The following is an 18014-nucleotide window of genomic DNA, read 5'->3' as shown; positions in this document are numbered from 1 at the left end:
CACAGAGAGAGAGAGAGAGAGAGAGAGAGACAGATAGTATAAAAGAAGGAACGGTGTAGTGAGAGTTAAGTGCGGCGCTATGGATTTGTCTGCGACTCTTATCTTGGTGGGGTTAATCTTTGCTCTGCTGTGGCTGGTTAGGGTAAAAACCAGTGGGAAGTATAAACTGCCTCCAGGACCCCCTGCGCTCCCTTTAATAGGAAACCTGCCTCAGATAGATAAAAAAGCCCCTTTTAAAGACTTAGTCAAGGTGAGTGTCGGAACCAGCGTGTTTTGCAGATTGTTTAGCTGTAAACTGACAAGAACTGAACATTTAGTTTTTCATGCACGTAATATATGCTGTTTTTCAAAACAGTTCAGTAAAGCCTATGGTCCTGTGGTGACCGTGTATCTGGGCTGGCAGAGGACAGTTGTTCTGGTTGGATATGACGCAGTGAAAGAAGCTTTAGTGGATCAGGCTGACGACTTCACAGGCAGAGGGCCACTTCCATTTCTGATGAAAGCTACCAAAGGCTATGGTAAGACAGGACACTTCAAACCACTCATCTATGTCAATGCTTCTCACATCTCAGAACCTTCTCGCCTGCACGTCTTTATATGTTGCATGACTCCATATCAACAAGTGCACATTTATTTTTGTCAGGTTTAGGGATCAGTAATGGCGACCGCTGGCGCCAGCTGAGACGCTTCACGCTGACAACCCTGAGAGACTTTGGGATGGGACGCAAGGGGATGGAGGAGTGGATCCAAGAAGAGAGCAAACACTTGACAGCGCGCGTGCACGAATCCAAAGGTGTGTCTTCAGCCGCTGTAAGGAAACATACTGTATTTCACACAAGCCTGCTGTAAAACAGGAACGTTGCACAATTTGTCAAGTTAATTTTACTTTGTGCAGCTCACAGCTTCAGATTAAGACCAGCTTTCAGTCTGTGTTCCTGGACATTAACTGAAATGTGAACAAAAAAGATGCCAATACAACTTCACACCTGAAATCTGAGCATCTAAGCAGAAAGGCAAAACTCTCAATTTACCAGTCGATCATGAACTTTGGGTAATGACCTAAAGAACAAGATCGCAGACACAAGCAGCCGAATTGAGTTTCCTTCGCAGGGAAAGGAGCTCGGACACTCGGGAGGAGCTCAAAGTAGAACCGCTGCTCCTCCACGTCGAGAGGAGTCAGTTGAGGTGGTTTGGGCATCTGATGAGGATGCCTCCTGGACGCCTCCCGTTAGCGGTGTTCCGGGCATGGCCTTGTGGTCGCCCCAGGACACTATGGAGGGATTATATCTCCCATCTGGCCTGGGAGCGCTTGGGGATTCCTCCGGTGGAGCTGGTGTTAGTGGCCCGGGAGAGGGTTCGTCTAGACTTCCCACGTAAAACATACATCAAATAATTAGTGAACAACTAAAAAGCACAACAAGGTAATTTCTGGTGGATTGGCTTCGTACATATCAACCTTGTTTGCAGTCTTTAATCCTTATCTCTTTCTGGTGGTAGTCTGTGCAAAGTAAACATAATGTCCTGCAAAACACTGACGCTTCAGTCACAGCTTCAATGCTGCTGAGACGCTGAATTTTAAAGTGTTTTAAGCGTCATATTTATTTAGTATGCTTAGACTTAGACAGACTTTAATGATCCACGAGGGAAATTACTTTGTCACCGTAGCTTTGTTGCATATAAAAGTAAACACTCATAAAACCACAAGAAAGATAAATAAAAAAGATAAAATAAAATGATCAAATTGTCTTCTGGGGTCAATTTATCAATATTAATTTTAGAGAACCTTTATGTAATGAGTAACATTCATAACGTCATTGTAAGTTAATGATTGAATCGAGTGGTTGAGATTAAAAGTGTCCACAGGGTGACTTGATGGTTTAGTACATGACCAAGTAAACACTAAGGTAACTTTGTTCCAGAAACCTTGAAACACGTTGTAACTGTGCACTGTTAGAAATTAGTTGATGTGAATATTTTACATTCACTATGACATTGTCTGCAACATCCAAAATAAAAAACAATGATAAAATGTTGTTTTTCTCTTGTGCTTTTGAAAGATGAGTCTAATATTCTTTTAACTGTTTTTCCTCCAGGTAAGTCATTTGACCCAACGTTCCTGTTGAGCCGCACCGTGTCCAATGTGATCTGCTGCCTGGTGTTTGGCGAACGTTTCGATTACGAGGACAAACAATTTCTGCGGCTTCTCAACATCTTCTCTGAGACTTTAAAATTCGGTAGCAGCCCAGTAGGTCAGGTACGTACAAGGAGGAATGAGAGAGTTTAATATACAGTACTGTGTTTTAGACAGGTGTGGAAAAAAATGCTTTAAACTAAGAATGCTTTGATTGTTAATTTTTTTTTATCAATTTACAGAATACAAAGTGAGTGAACAAAAGAAAAATCTAAGTCACATCATGTCAAAATATTTGGTGTTACTACCCTTTGCCTTCAAACCAGCGTCAATCCTTACACATAAATATAATAAAAGTCAGGGATTTTATGGCATCGTAGATGCGGTGGTTGGTCAAGGAAACTTGCAGCAGAATGGAGAAGTCTGGTCAGAGGTGGTCTTCATGGAAGAGTTGCAGCCAAAAATCTCTCCCTCTGACATGGAAACAAGGCCAAGAGACTCAACTATGCACAAAAACATAGCAACTGGGGTGTGAAAAAAATGGCAGCAGGTGCTCTGGACTGATGAGTCAAAATGTTGAAATGTTTGTCTGTAGCAGAAAGCAGAGCCACAATAATGACTGTCTGCTGGCAACAGTGAAGCATGGTGGAGGCTCCTGGAAAGCTTGGGGCTGCATTTCTGCAAATGGAGTTAGTCAGGATTGGTCAGGATTAATGGCGTCCTCCTTAATGGTGAGAATAAAGAAGAAGTCCTGGAAGTGATGACATGGCCCCCACGGAGCCCTGATCTCACCATCATGGAGTGTGTCTGGGATTACATGAAGAGACAGAAGGATTTGAGGAAGCCTACATCCATAGAAGATCTGTGGTTAGTTCTCTGAGTGTCTCTGAGTGTCCAGGTCATGGTAATCCAAAAGGCGACTGGACTTGTAGAATTTCTTGAAGATGTTTCGCCACTCATCCGAGTAGCTTCTTTAGTTCTGATAGACTAGTGGGAACTTGAGGTTTAAATAACTGTGTGGGTACACCCACCAGAAATGTGCATGACCAGAAACTGGGACAACCTACCGGTCGAGTTCCTTCAAAAGCTGTGTGCTAGTTCCTAAAAGAACCGACGCTGTCTGGAAGGCAAAGGGTGGTCACACCAGATATCGATTTGATTTAGATTTCTCTTCTGTTCATTCTCTTCATTTTATTAATTGATGAAAGGAAACTATTAACGCTTCAATTTTTGAAAGCATTCTTAGTTCACAGCATTTTTCATACTCCCACAGATGTACAACATCTTTCCCTGGCTCATGGAGCGTCTTCCTGGCCGACAACACACTGCTTTTGCCCATATTGTGGAGGTGAGAGATTTTATCAAGAAGAAGATCCAGGAGCACAGAGAGACACTGGACCCCAGCTCTCCAAGAGACTACATCGACTGCTTCCTCATCCGAATGAAACAGGTACTTGTTCTCCGAGTGCAAGTGAATATTGTGAATATTCTGGCTCTGGTGCACATCTCACATCACTAACACCACTTTGTCATGCAGGAAGAGGACATTCCCACAACTGAGTTCCACTATGAAAACTTGGTCTCTACAGTGTTGAATCTGTTCTTGGCAGGAACAGAAACCACCAGCTCCACCATCAGATACGCTCTCAGCGTGCTGATCAGATACCCCAGCATACAGGGTGGGTCACTTATTACAACAGATCCAAATACAGTCGTATTATTAATTAAATCATCTTTTTGTTGCACCTGTATTCACATCATTCACAAGAACAGGTCAGGGTGGTAATGCTTCTTGCTTAATGTCTTTTTCCAGAGAAAATGCAGCAGGAGATTGACACCGTCATTGGACAAGAACGTTGTCCCAACATGGAGGACAGGAAGTCCCTCCCCTTTACAGATGCCGTCATCCACGAGGTGCAGCGTTTTCTGGACATCGCCCCCTTCAGCCTGCCTCACTACGCACTGCACGACGTCTCATTCAGGGGCTACACAATCCCCAAGGTATTCTCGATGCATGCAGCACTGCAGAGGCTAACTTAAAGTTTAAGGAATTAAATCATGATGATATAAACAATCTTCTCTCAATAGGGCACTGTAATTATTCCCTTGTTGCACTCTGTGCTGAAAGAGGAAAAGCAATGGGAGACTCCCTGGTCCTTCAATCCAAAGCACTTCCTGGACCAAAATGGCAACTTTAAGAAAAATCCCGCATTCCTTCCGTTCTCTGCAGGTAAAACAGAGACTTCACACGCTTGATAAGTGACCAGTGATCCTGAGTGTTCCTGAGTGTCTTCTTTGTCAATATATTTTAATCTTTGTTTGTGTCTTTTCTCAGGGAAGAGAGCCTGTGTTGGCGAGTCTCTGGCTCGTATGGAGCTTTTTATTTTCTTAGTGTCACTGCTGCAGCGTTTCACCTTTTCCTACACTGAAGGCCCCGACGGCATCGACCTCACTGCACAGTACAGCGGCTTTGCCAGTGTGCCCCGTAGATACGACATCATCGCCACACCACGCTGAAAACAGAGGCATCACTGAGGCGGTCTGACATCACTGAAACACTGTGAACGAACAAGGATCTCTCTACAATATACATGGCATTATTGTGATGTTCTTAGACTCATCGTACAGACGATGTTTGCTGATTCCTTAACTGACACAGATCATCTGAGTTCCCCTGGGCAGAAAAGTAAATGTTTTTCCTGACATTGTGTAATAATTTTCCATATTAAAGATTTATTAAAAGAGAAATTGTGATTCTTTTGCTTTTTTTTTTTTACACAAGTGTCTGTCGTAAAACAACACATTTTCCAACAATATTTAATAAAGTAATGATTAGAGGAGTCGCTTCTATCTGACGCCAGAAACTGTCATTCAACACTCAGACCAACAATAACAATTCTCAATCTTTGCCTCTGTCATGAGCTGCAAAAAAAAAAAATGAAGCCTTGTGACAGCTGCACCAGGGCTGCCCTAGTGTTTCCATACACAGTGCAATAAAACAAGCTTTTTGTCAGATGATGACTTGTTGATATTGCATCTGCAACACTTAATAAATACCAGACCGGATTTCGTAGTTTTTTCATACCTTGAAGTCCCCAAATGCAAATTTACCCAAGACGAGCTTCAGAACTGCGCATGCGCGTGAGATAAAAACAGTTGTGACATTTGCTAAAAGGAAACGCCTCCTCACGCAGAGTCTGAGGGCAAGTAAACAAAGTCCTGCGAAACTGGTCTTTTGCATGTCCTGATTTTTATTATTATTGTTATTTTTAACATAACACATATTTCGATTTTTCTGCAGAAATAAAAGTAATCTTTTGTCTCCGCATGCACTCCTAACTAACCGGAATGACCATGAAAGACCCCGATGCATTCCACAAACAGCGTGGGATTCATGCACAGTGTGGGGCACCTGACAGACAGCAGTGCCAACAGTTTATTTATTGCTCCAAGGAATTTAGACCTTTCAACTACAGAGCGCAGTAACGGAGCGCACTTTCCCTTTGTCACCATGGAGCTTTCTCCGACTTTCATTTTAATCGCTTTAATATCTGCTTTACTGTTGCTGTTTAGCCTGAAGAGCCGTAAACCGCGGGGTTTACCTCCGGGACCCGCCGGCCTGCCAATTATAGGAAACATCCTGCAGCTGGATAAAAAAGCTCCGTTTAAAACCTTCCTAAAGGCGAGTGTCCAAACAGTGACTAGTAATATTGTTGTGTTTGTTGTGTGTGCAAACTTTTGCATGTTGTTCACACTGCAGATGGGTACAATCAGAGTCCTTCTATCTATTCTGAACTTCATTTATTAAAAGATACTCAAGGTTTAAGTCCTCTACTGCAAAATCTCAGTTGCACGTGTGATTTTTGTCTTTGTGTGTGATTTGTTTTGGTTTGTGTTCAAAGTGTATATCTCCTTAATCTCTGCAGTGCGTGGCTCTGCGTGTTTCCTTGTGTCCCTGTACAATAATATTTCCTGCTGCGCTTTACTTTCAGTTTAGTGAAAGCTATGGTCCAGTGGTTACTGTGTATCTGGGCCCTCAGCGCGCTGTGGTCCTGGCCGGGTACGAGGCTGTGAAGGAAGCACTGGTGGACCAAGGAGACGACTTCTCTGGCAGGGGACCCATCGCTTTTCTTAAGAGAGTCACCAGAGGCTATGGTAAAGCAGGAGTCAGCCTATTGCACTGAGGCTTCACAGTGTTTGAGTGCATGCTCATACTGTATACGTGTAAAAATAAGTATTCTTGAATTGTCCACTGTAATAATTATGGATGTAACTGCAGTATTGGTTGATGTTTTGAATTAAAGGCAGCTAATAAAGGAGATTTAGGCCGACTTGAAGGGGCAGAACATGACTGTGATGATGATTGTGTCTGACTGTGGCTCAGCTGGTAGAGAGGTTAGTCTGAATTAGCGAGCTAACGCTAACATGTGAGAGCCTGACTGCAGGCGTCTCAACACTAATGTAACGTAACAGAATAATCTACAGGTCAAACTCCACTTCCTAAAAGTTATTTGCTGCCTCCACAACCTGATCATGGTAAAAATAATAATAATACTAATCTATTCAAGAAAAATAATGATGCAGTTAAGTCAAGTATGAGGAAGGGCAACTTTTTGATAGGATGTTTGTCTTCTTCTTAAATACAAATAATCTGAAAACTTTTTGAAGAACTTTGTAAAAAAAAACAACAACAAAAAAAAAAACACTATTTGTGCCTTTCAAAATACCGCTAATAGATAATGTTCCCACATAATACAAGACATTCCTTCTGAAACTAAGTTTTTTTCTCTACAGGGTACAATAATTATCCCCTTGTTGCACTCTGTGCTGAAGGAAGAGAAACAGTGGGCCACCCCTTGGTCTTTTAACCCCCAGCACTTCCTGGACCAGAGTGGAAACTTTAGGAAAAACCCAGCATTCTTGCCGTTCTCTGCAGGTAATTAGCCACAAACACTCAATCTGAAAGTGTGAACGCTGGACCACAACATTTCAGAACTTTATAGTGACTAGAACTAGGTGTGTAGAAGACTTATAAATCCAAACCTTTTTAAGTTCTTCATTATTCTTATTTGTGGTTGTCTCTCAGGAAAGAGGTCCTGTGTTGGAGAGGCTCTCGCTCGCATGGAGATTTTCCTCTTCCTGGTGTCGCTCCTGCAGAATTACACCTTCTCCTGCCCTGGAGGACCGGACAGTATTGACCTGAGCCCCGAGTACAGCAGCTTCGCCAATGTGCCTCGCAGATACATCATCGTTGCAACGCCCCGGTAGCGGCAATGATAACAACCTGCTCATCAGTGTCATCTATTCACCTTTAAATGCAGTATCTTAAGTGACCTCAGTAAGCAGATTAAGTTTGCGTAGTTTATATAGAATAGACCAAGGATGCTTAAATGCTGCACACTTGTCTTAATGTGAAGATTTGCTTCTGCAAACTCCCAACTAAAACAAGCAATTGAACTATATTATAATGCATGTGTATGTAATATCAGTTGCAATGCGAAGTTGAGTATTACTGCAACTGGAATGTATATTTTTTTTGTATAGTATTTTTGTGTTGTTTCGTGGCCTGATGGTTCATGTTTGCCTTAAGGTCTGCTATTATAATGCATGGATTACAAAAGAAAACATTAAAATAGACGTATACTAAATCATTTTCTTGGTAAACAGGTAGTGTTGACTGTGTTGTCCCAATTCCATTAGTTATTTTGTGCTGGTTTACAGCTCCCAGCTCAGAGAAGAAGAAGAAGAAGAAGAAGAAGAAGAAGGAGTTACATGAGTAATCCGATATGTTGGCGGTCCGGTGATCAGTCAAGCTGTGTGACAGACTGTCAGCGAGTTGACGCGTGTCTTGTCTCTGAGCGACAGAGTCCATGTCCGACTTTGGGGATCGCTGTCGACACTGTGGATCCGCTTTGTTAAGAACCCATCAAATTACTGAAGGGTATCGGCTCTCGTGGCAGGTTTTTTATTAAACCTTAATACGTCAGGAAGTCAGACATCAAATATACAGCGGCACATATATTGTTCTTTATTATATATATTCAGCATTGTTTGATTTATAATACAACATTTACAATACGTTTCCAGAATCTAAGGCTAAATGCATATATTTTTTATGTTTTTTTTTTGTTTTATAATTCTATTCTGCATATCTGAAAATAAAAACTATTAAAAAGATTCATTCTAATGTGTGGGAGCCAGACAACTACACTGCTGTAGTCTGAGTGATGATGGCACACTAGTGAATGATATTTGATATCATTTTATGGAGGTGTAAAAATGCAGTTCCCATTACATTTGATGTAAGACTGTATTGAACGTTCATTCTCTAGTACGTGTGTTGCCTTACCCGCTACCGCACATGCACAAACAAACATATCGAGTGAGCATCAGTCTGTGCAAATGAAAGCGGAATCAAAAATTCGTTTTTTTTTTAACACTCAACACAGCAAGAATATATGCGTTTTGAAAAATGGTTTAAAATCCATTGCACAAATCCCCTCCCTGTTAAATGTTGGGCAGGTGGTATTTGTGCTTCACTTGTTTCTTGACGTCCGGTGCTGGGGAGATGTTGCTGTTCGGTAGCTGAGGCAGGTACTGGGCCTGGACGGGGGAGATGGAAGGGAAGAGTTAGGGAGGGTGAGTTTGCGGTTAGGGGATGATCCTTTAAAGCGCCGCGTTGGAAACGTACCCCGGCCTGTCTGCGTCGAGAGCCTCGGTCGTGTCGTCTGCCCGGGCGCTCGCCCTCTCGGCCCCACGAGGCTCCTCCTTCGTCCTGGAAGTACGGCAGCTCCAGGATCTCCTCGCAGGACAAGCGGAGAGAGGGGTCCATCACCAGGCATGACTGCTGACACAAAGACACGTTTAACACATATGACAAATAAATGTCATAGTGACTGGACTGAGACTGTTGAGGCCTCTGTACTTCGTACATTTTGTCGTTTATTGACCAATCTTGATTTAAAATAGGGCTGTCACACATCAACAAAAATATAAACAATAATGGAAAAATTAATGTAATTTTCTCTCTTGTGGGAGATGAATTACATTCAAAGTAACAGTAAAACAGAAGAAAACAAAACACACACTCTGTTCATGTGGCTTTGCATCATTTACACCAGGGAGGCCTGGATTCTTCCCAGTGGAGGGAAGTGAATCCATGGGAGGGTTGTGGTCCCACATTAAGTTAAATATAGGCAAAATGGGCCCGGATCGCGTAATCCCCCGGGGTCCTTTCCAGCTGATTGACATCCTTCACTTCCTGTTTAACCTGAGTCTGGAGTTGGAAAGGATACCGGTGCTATGGAAAACATCCTGCGCAGTACCGGAGTCGGAGAAGCCCATCCCATCTGATGGCTTAATGACTTTCAGACCGGCTGCACTGACGTCACACGTCCTGGCTCAGCTCAGACCCCTGGTTATCCCTGTCTTGGACCCTCTTCAGTTCGCATATCAGCCTCATGTTGGTGTGGATGATGCTGTTATCTACCTGCTGCAGCTGGCTCACTCCCACCTGGATGGTGGGAGGGGCACTGTGAGGATCTTTGATTTCTCCAGCGCTTTTAACACCATTCAGTCTCCTTTCCTGTTCCCTCTTTACACCTCTGATTTGTGATACAGCTCTGCAGAAGTTCTCTGGTGACTCTGGGTGTATCAGAGATGGACAGGAGGTGGAGTATAGGACACTGATTGTGGACTCTGTGGAGTGGTCCCGGGCAAACCGCCTACTCCTGAACGTGGACAAGACCAAGGAGCTGGTCATTGACTCTAGGAAGATGAGGAAAGTGCAGTACCTGGGAGTTCACATGAACAACAGGTTGGACTGGAGGGACAACAGTGATGCTGTGTACGAGAAGGGCCTGAGGAGACTCTACTTTCTGAGGAAGCTCAGATCTTTCACTGTGTACAATGAGTCTTTTTTACCCGTCTGTTGCTGCAAGTGCATTGTTTGCTGTGGTTTGTTGGGGAAGTAGTACCATCAAAAAAGACAACAGTAGGATCAACAACTTGATCCAAAAGGCTGGACAAGTGATCGGTAGGGACGTGGAGTCATTTGTCTCAGTGAGGGACAGGAGGACATTGAATAAACTGCTCTCCATTATGGACAATCCATCCGTCATTCCATATTCCATCCAGTTCTATAACAACTCATCTTTTTGTGTCAATTAAGCTACTATGATCAATTTCCCTTGTGGATCATTATAGTCTGTCTAAGTCTAAATTAATTTTGGAAAATGAATGACACTGGTTCTTGTGCTTCACATTTATGTTTTAAAAAAATACTACATCTATCCAGCTTCTTTAAATAAGAAAAATGATTGAAGCACTCTGAAATATTTAAAAACAGACATGGATCATTACTAATCCTTGGACCCATATCTTCATCTAAATACAAAGAGATTTAGTGCAATAGATAAAAACATGGAACAAAACATGCCCGGAATGAAATCACTACTGTATTTAGCCTTCTAGTGCAACAAACAGGACAAAAAATACGCCCCAGACTAGAAAGATATAACATTTTGATAAAAAACATAATCGTTTTCCCAACTGTTTTTGAACTTTGGTTTGTCTTAACATCGCTGCCTTAACACGTTGCATCTGCATCTTCTCGCTCGCTGCTCGTCTTCTTCACCCCACAGCATTTGAGCTGGCAGGAGCTCAACAGCGCCCCCCTACCATCAATGTATCACAATGGTATTATCTGGTCAGGAGTGGAAGTGCACCGATAAGCAGTATTCAAACCTCAAATTGGGATTTACACGATATTATCATATTCTCCTTTTTAACACGATATTGAAATTTCATTTTTAAATACCACAATTATCGTCAATACCTGTATACTGCGACAGCGCTAATTTAAAACATAAATAAATGTCTGTAATTTGATTATTGGATAATTACCACATGAAAAAACAAACTTTACTGTTTAACTTAATAGCACTAATCAAGCAAAATCATACAGCCAACGAAATAAACTATATCAACTATGCTCTCTTACACATGAACATAACATACCTTCATAACCTGGAGGGCATGAGGAGACACACCATGGAAGCGCTTCTCCAAGGGCTCCTGAGACAAAATCCAATAGAATACAATTCATAATTTATTAATAATATTCATTTATCACCTCTCCAGACTCATTAACATTGTTTACCCCAAAGCAACACGTCAGCTAAACAACTTAATGTCTGTGAAACTTCAATATCTGATAAATGCTTTTGTTTTTCTAAAATATACTGCGTTCTTATCTGCACCTTATTGTATTTACATAGAGAGTTCATACCGTAGTATCAGGTTCAGGAATACTGACTCCACTGAAGAAAACATTTGAGCGGAAGACCTGTTGATGATGAGGGATCAGGTCACCTGAGGTCAGAAAATACATAATTAAAATACACACCAAAAACTTTTGAGCAGCGTATGTGTTTCCTGTCTTGCTATACACCTCTTGGTGCAACCTGGACACGTCGTCAGTGAAGAACCTGGCGTCATCGGGTGTTTTGGGTCTTATCTACAGACACCCTCTTCCAGGCGACCCAGCCGGAGGTGATCAGCCCCCGACTCGTGTCCAGGTAGCTAGCTGCACCACTCATCCCCCCTCTTGACCCAGAGTCACTGGGAAGCCTTCTCTGCGGCTTCTAAGATGTTCTCGGTGGCTCGTCGTCTGCCCACAGATTCCCAAGAGCCCCAGCACTCGATGTAATGATCGTCCTGCGAAGCTCCTGCAGGCCACTTCGAAGGGCTCACAGCGGCTAAGGATATGCTCTAGAGATCCCTTCTTCTGGCAGAGTTGACATGAAGGGGACTCCCCAGACCCCTGGAGGGTGTCATATACCGACTGCACCAAGAACTTGACCTGGAGTGGGTCAGAACTCCACAGATCAGCCCACGAGATCTTCCAGCCAGAAGCGTGTTCCCACCAGGCTCCGTGCTTGCCCATGCCCACCATCCTGCTGAGGCGGATTTCCTCCTCTTCTGCCCGCACCTCTGCTTGGATGAGAGTCCGCCTCCCCTTACCCCTGGCTCTGCTAAATGACGGCGTGGGGATGCACCCTAGGCCAGCCCGCCCAACAGCCACCGTCCCCAACAGGGCCTTGTGGCGCAGTCTGGCCTCAGCCCGGTCGACGGCTTCCTGGGCACGCCACTTCCTCCCTGTTCTGACCTCCACTCCTGCCGAGGGTTTCTGAACAGAAGGACCTCTCTCGCCTTGGTCACCTTGAACTCCTCCACTAGACTGCTGAATGGCATCTGCAGCACGGTGTAACGCCCGTAGAGGGCGATGCTGCTGAGACACCGAGGCAGGCCCAGCCATCTGTGCAGGAAATGGTTGATCTTCCGTTCAAAGCTGTCTGCGGTGGAAATAGGAACTTCATAAACCAGAAGAGGTCAGAGGAGCAAAATGGGCAAAATGCCATGTTGATAGATCCAGGCTTTGAATTTCCCAGGGAGTCCTGAACTGTCCACAGCGGAAAGCCAAGAACTGATGTCCTCATTAGTTGACTGGTTGAATTCGCTAGTGAAGAGCTTCCCCAAACTCACCGGCTTCTCGGACAGAAGGAGTGGAACTTATCAATTATCTTTCCTTTCCTGAGGACAAAGGACCTGGATTTGGCAGGCTTGAAACTCATTCTGCCCTGAAGAAACCTTAAGGAAATGTTAAACTAAGCTCTTAAACAGGCTCCGTGTTTTAATTTCTACTGTAAACAAAGTAAATTTTCTTCTTTTGTAACGTGCCTGTTTCTTTTAGGGTGTGCTCACCTAACCTGTTCGTTCCAACTCACACCTAAACGGCTGCATTTCCCTACATGGAGCGCTGCGTGAGGCGCAGTGTCGATGCAGAGGGTGTAACAACAACCAAAAAAACCACAAGACAAGTGTGGCAGAAGATGCAGCACAAGACTCTACTAGGAACTGAAATGTTGCGCAACTCCTGCACAGAAACTTACACAAGTTAAGTTTGCGGCCTCTGTTTTGTTTCTTCTAAGCCTCTTAGGAGCTTACCAAGAGTTTTTCGGATAAGGTAGAGCTGGTCGACGTCAGACTTCCCGGGCCAGAGTGGATTCCCGTTGAGCAGCTCGGCGAAGACGCAGCCCAGAGCCCACACGTCCACAGGAGGCCCGTACTGAGTGTCCCCGACCAGCAGCTCGGGGGCCCGGTACCAGCGGGTGGCGACGTAGTCTGTGTAGTCGTCCTCTGGCCCCGCTGAGCACACCAACACACAGGCAGAAGTAGGCATACACATTCATGCAGATGCTGAATAATGGACACTAAATAACAGGTACAGCGCAGAGGACTGGGGATTACAAGACATGCTGAATGACTACATGTTAATATATGGTAAGATAACACTGAAACCTAAGGCAGGAGGGGTAAACAGAGACACGCTACACAGAGACACGCTAACTGGCTGAATGGTCCTCCTATGCCATGCATTCATTCAAACATTGAAAGTGAGGAGGCCACCAGCGGCCGATATAGCCTTCGTGTTGAATAAGTCATTAGGGGTTACATTAACGCTAAATGCACATAAGTACGCTGGTGCTCAGCGAGCGTGACCTACTCAGGATGCGGGCGAAGCCAAAGTCGCAGAGCTTGATGATGCCGGTTTTCGTGAGGAGGATGTTCTCTGGCTTCACGTCGCGGTGTATGCACTGGAACACAAACAATCAGAGCCGGGGATTTAGACGGCATGATAGTGGTATCTGTTCCTCTGTGATGGAGAAGGAAGCGTTTTTTTAACTGAGGCTGGCAGATTAGAGCCCGATGAGAAAATACTATTTTAATACTGAAACAGAACGGCAGACACTGAGACTTTTATTGGTCTTACTGAGGGAGCTGAAGGTTAATAATATGCTTCATCTGTTGGAGTATTTACTAAGATTTGTAAAGTTTTCCAATGTTTTGTACCAAATAACTAGTGTGTCAAATATAAGGAGGTTTTAGAAGAATTTGGGTCATTTATTATCATTTGTAGCAAGCTTCAAACATTATATGCAGCAGGTTAGCCACGATAAAATAGTAAAGTAATAATAACACTCTGGACTGAGAGTAAGTGGCACATTTTGACTCCTAACAAATGCTAGTTTTTAATAAGATAAGACAATTATTTATTGGAGAATGCGGGCATTGATCCCGCTACCTCTCGCATGCTAAGCGAGCGCTCTACCATCTGAGCTAATTCCCCTTTCTCATCCAGAGAAACTGTTCACTTTTTGAGTTTCTGCTAATATTCTCATATGCACAAGGATATTTGTACTTCCTGTTTTATATTTTGTATTATATGCATCTTGATTATTGAAAAAAGCGTGGACATTAACATTGTTCTATTATGGTTTTGTATATACTGGAAGATGTGTTCAGGTGTGTTATTGATCTGTTTACCTTTTTGTTGTTGTATGAGCTGATGGAGGCATTTGTTCTTTTTCTGCTTGCCATCTTTGAATTGTTTAAATTTATACTGTATAGTGTCTTGTAAGCCAATGTAGGCCGGGCACAATAATGTGCATGACACAACCAGTAGACCCACAACAACATATGTGCAATATTCCTCCTCATGCACTACTGTTCTCTATGTAACTACATGTACATTCTTATACGTGCAGTTTTGCACTGTCTGCATCCTTCACAACGGTATATGTTAATATATATATGTGTGTGTGTGTGTGTGTGTGTGTGTCAGTTTATCTTTTTATGGCATTGTGGTAGACAGGGTCTTTCTTTGTAAGAGGAAATGTGTTTCTATACTGAGCATGTGACAATAAACTCTTTGAATGTGGAAAGGAAAGGAGGAACGATTATAATAAACAGTAAATTCTGCTTTTAAAACAGATTTCACTCTTGTTTAAACGGGGAAACGATAAATGAAGAAAAATATTAAAGATATACTGACGTTGTGCTTGTGGCAGAAGTTGACAGCCTGCAGAGTCTGCCACACTATACTCTTCAGCTGAGCCTCGGGCACCCTACAGAGAACAACAGACAAAGGAATATTGATTGCTGTAAGAGGAACTGAACACAACCTATTTGCCCGTCATGGTTTTTTTTTCCTCATCTATTATTCCAGTCATTTCAAGAAAAGAAGTGGTGCTTTACACAGTCGTCTTGTCACCGGGGTAACCTTAGGCCTGTCTCTAACAGCAGCAGCAGCGCCTTTGTTTTCACGAGCAGCTAGAGTTTCTGCCGCACAGCCTCAGTGGGAAAAGGAAAGAACGTCCAGACAACAGAGAAGACATTGTGGTTTGCTGTGTTAGTTCACAAAACAAACACCAAGCTAAAGATGGAGTGACGTGTTCAAAGCGTGGGAGCAAAGGGAAGAATCATTTGCCCTAAATACTTTGATTGTTTGATTTTAACTCAGCTATTCCTCCCTCCGTTTAGCTGCCAACATTCTCTATCTTTGAAGTCTCTTGGCAACCGCCTTGGCTTTTCGCAACTCACCCTCTTCCTTCCTGCTGTACCCTCATAGCAAATTAGCTTTATAGAAAACTCACATGCACAAATACCTTCAGTATCTCAAGACTGCACCAATGTAGAAGCAAGAAACGCAATTAGATGGAACACACTTTCACTGTAGTTGTATACTACACATGTAGCAGATGTTCGTCCTTTCTGGACATCTTTAGTTTACCGCCGCGTTGTCCCTGACTTACCCTCGAGGGTGTTTGTCCAGCTCGTTCAGGACCGTCTGCTCACAGAACTCAAACACCAGGTGCAGCCGCCTTTTCCTCCTGAACACCTCCAGCAGGTTGACCAGATTCACATGTTTCAGCTGCTGCAAGACCGGAACATAAAAACAGACACTCTGTCGGCACTTTGCAGCTCAACGTGTTGGACAAAATGCTTAATAAATGTTTAATCACACCTCCAGAGGAGCTATGAAACTGACACTGTAATTTTCTGGTGCATTATAATGTTTCTTATTTAATATAGATAGAAACAGCTCCTGTGCAGAAACCACAAAGAGTGCATGGGTATCTATGCGCATGCAGTGCGAACAAACCTTATTTTAATCTCTTCTTACCTTCAGCATACGTATTTCTCTCAGTGCAATCTTCTTAATGACCGGGTCATCTTCAGATTCCACAAACTTCTTGATGGCGACTATCTGTCCAGAGTCCCTGTGTCTGCACTTGAACACCACACCGTAGGATCCCTCGCCAATTTTGGCCAGTTTTTCATATTTCTCCATCCGTTTACAGCTGTGTTACCTGTGCACAGACAAAATTAAAGAAAAATATATATTTTGAAAACTCTTATTTTTAATATTCAGTTATTAAGTCGTCAAATAAAATAACAGGCTATTAGAGATCTCCTGCAACCTCACAATATTTATCACCAAGCTCAAGTAGGCCTACTACTAAGAAGTGAACAGTCGAGACAGGATCATTTGAGAGGCTGAGAGATAAACTCACATCCAGTCCAGAATCTCGAAGCGTCTTCATCCAGTCAACAGCGAGTCTAGTGCATCAACAGTCTGAAAAACCTCCTGCACCAGTATGTATATCTGTCATTTCTCCCAAGCTCGTTTCTACTGGTTATTATTATTATTATTTATATCTAGATGTCTCTATCTGTCATTCCTCTCCACTCTCCCTTTGCGTCCCCCTCGCCCGGCGCGTCGTCACTACCTTGGTAACCACCTTTGGATCTCATTTCCTCTCAGCACAGTTCAACAACTCACTGCTTTTTATTTTACAACTATCTGCTCATTTCTTCTTACTTTTCTTTTCTTTTTCTTTTTCTAGGGGGAATAAAGACTTAAAATAACACTTACCTCCTTCTAAATGCGCAGAAATGGGGGAAAAAAGCAGCACTGACACGACCCACACGCCGGACACCGATTCACAAATAGCGGCTACGTAAGTTAAAACACGCACGTGAATACACGTTCGCTGTAGCCATGGAGACAGAGGACCGACAACGTTGACAGGAAGCAGCCTGGACACATAGTTACCCAATCAATAAAAAAATAAAACACTAACTATAACGTCTGGATAACGTTGTAAATATTCCACGCACATTTTTAAATGTTACCTACAAATATTTGAATTTTCATTGCAGCTGGTTTACTTTGCTTGTAGTCACTATTTTCCTCTATTATTTAGCAAGAACAAATTACTTACTTTCAATGTTTGGATTTTACATTAAAGACACACAGGCTCTAGTTCTAATAATCTACGTGCACAAAAATATACTGGAACGTTATCTTATTATTAGCAACATGATCTGTTCTCTGTGTTGACTGTGAATCCTTTCTGCTCCTTCTGAGACTTTGGCGTTTGCCACGGCTCCATGTGATCTCCAGCAGCGTTGCACAGTGAATCATTTAGGACTTCACAGAGAATGGTGGTGGTGTTGGTGGTGGTGGGGGGGGGGGTAGAAAAAAGAGGCTATGTTGCACTCTTGTGCCCGGAGACACACAGACACCTTGAGGGTGCTGGCACGTAGGCCCTGTGGTGAAGGGTATGAAATGTCCCACGGCACATCGGTCAGAGGGGTCAACAAGGCATGAGGGCGGCTGTGTTCAGAGGCCCGTGCGGCGACATTTTAATACAGATCCCTATCGCAAACTGCTGCACATCCTCGTTTGAAAGAGGGAAAAAGGAAATGCACTGTTGTACTTGTTTCCATTAAACGCATGACTGCAATATCTAGATCTGCAGCATCTCTTCTTGACACCGTCTGGGCTGCTGCGCACTGGTGTACTGGTGTGTGTACTGGTGTGGGTACTGGTGATTTGCATATTTTGCGCAGGGAAATCCCGACTACAACGTGAAAACATAAGGAAAAGGACGTTACTTCCCTTGAACAATGCTAAAATGTTACATCTTTGTCCACTAGGTGGCAGCGCTCGCTTAAAAAAAAAACCCCAACAAAA

At 43.3% G+C, this 18014-nt stretch overlaps 3 protein-coding genes and 1 non-coding gene across 6 annotated transcripts; 2 read left to right on the top strand and 2 right to left on the bottom strand.

The window, feature by feature from the left end:
- The first annotated feature begins 60 nt into the window (after positions 1-60).
- LOC125013474 (cytochrome P450 2F3-like) lies at positions 61-4879 on the top strand. The gene is made up of 9 exons (XM_047594186.1): positions 61-250; positions 356-518; positions 644-793; positions 2094-2254; positions 3405-3581; positions 3669-3810; positions 3945-4132; positions 4220-4361; positions 4467-4879. Exons 1-9 carry the CDS (start codon positions 80-82, stop codon positions 4646-4648), a joined length of 1476 nt encoding a protein of 491 aa, XP_047450142.1. The 5' UTR covers positions 61-79; the 3' UTR covers positions 4649-4879.
- A 1268-nt stretch (positions 4880-6147) lies between these two features.
- On the top strand, positions 6148-7795 carry LOC125013481 (cytochrome P450 2A13-like). Its single transcript, XM_047594204.1, has 3 exons — positions 6148-6286; positions 6926-7067; positions 7218-7795. Exons 1-3 carry the CDS (start codon positions 6284-6286, stop codon positions 7397-7399), a joined length of 327 nt encoding a protein of 108 aa, XP_047450160.1. The 5' UTR covers positions 6148-6283; the 3' UTR covers positions 7400-7795.
- Positions 7796-7923: 128 nt separating this feature from the next.
- LOC125013479 (cyclin-dependent kinase-like 1) lies at positions 7924-17020 on the bottom strand. Of its 3 annotated transcripts, none has more exons than XM_047594201.1 (10): positions 16911-17020; positions 16158-16344; positions 15787-15908; positions 15027-15099; positions 13698-13788; positions 13139-13339; positions 11421-11503; positions 11150-11206; positions 8823-8978; positions 7924-8734 (listed from the first exon to the last, which is right to left on the bottom strand). In XM_047594201.1, the coding sequence occupies exons 2-10, from the start codon at positions 16323-16325 to the stop codon at positions 8639-8641; spliced, it is 1047 nt and encodes a 348-aa protein (XP_047450157.1). In that variant the 5' UTR covers positions 16326-16344; positions 16911-17020; the 3' UTR covers positions 7924-8638. The 3 variants fall into 3 exon arrangements, with proteins under 3 accessions (XP_047450157.1, XP_047450156.1, XP_047450158.1); XM_047594200.1 differs by lacking the exon at positions 16911-17020 and adding an exon at positions 16549-16864; XM_047594202.1 differs by lacking the exon at positions 16911-17020 and adding an exon at positions 16549-16861 and having other exon boundaries at positions 8823-8975.
- Positions 14249-14321, bottom strand: trnaa-agc. Its single transcript has one exon. It is a non-coding gene; the product is annotated as a tRNA-Ala (tRNA).
- Positions 17021-18014: the final 994 nt, after the last annotated feature.

Source organism: Mugil cephalus, chromosome 9 (assembly GCF_022458985.1).
Source record: "Mugil cephalus isolate CIBA_MC_2020 chromosome 9, CIBA_Mcephalus_1.1, whole genome shotgun sequence".
NCBI classification, from domain to species: domain Eukaryota; kingdom Metazoa; phylum Chordata; class Actinopteri; order Mugiliformes; family Mugilidae; genus Mugil; species Mugil cephalus.
Note: the sequence above shows the minus strand (reverse complement) of the source record. Positions and strands in the feature narration are given on the sequence as shown.

What these genes read in the sequence shown, in the direction of transcription:
- LOC125013474 (XM_047594186.1), top strand. Translation starts at nt 80, where the DNA reads ATGGATTTGTCTGCGACTCTTATCTTGGTGGGGTTAATCTTTGCTCTG. An exon ending in GAAAGCTACCAAAGGCTATG is followed by an intron (nt 519 to 643) that starts GTAAGACAGGAC and finishes TATTTTTGTCAG; the next exon opens with GTTTAGGGATCAGTAATGGC. An exon ending in CAGATACCCCAGCATACAGG is followed by an intron (nt 3,811 to 3,944) that starts GTGGGTCACTTA and finishes GTCTTTTTCCAG; the next exon opens with AGAAAATGCAGCAGGAGATT.
- LOC125013481 (XM_047594204.1), top strand. An exon ending in ATTCTTGCCGTTCTCTGCAG is followed by an intron (nt 7,068 to 7,217) that starts GTAATTAGCCAC and finishes GTTGTCTCTCAG; the next exon opens with GAAAGAGGTCCTGTGTTGGA.
- LOC125013479 (XM_047594201.1), bottom strand. Translation starts at nt 16,325, where the DNA reads ATGGAGAAATATGAAAAACTGGCCAAAATTGGCGAGGGATCCTACGGT. An exon ending in GAGAAATACGTATGCTGAAG is followed by an intron (nt 15,909 to 16,157) that starts GTAAGAAGAGAT and finishes CCGGTCTTGCAG; the next exon opens with CAGCTGAAACATGTGAATCT. An exon ending in TTCCTGAACCTGATACTACG is followed by an intron (nt 11,207 to 11,420) that starts GTATGAACTCTC and finishes ATTTTGTCTCAG; the next exon opens with GAGCCCTTGGAGAAGCGCTT.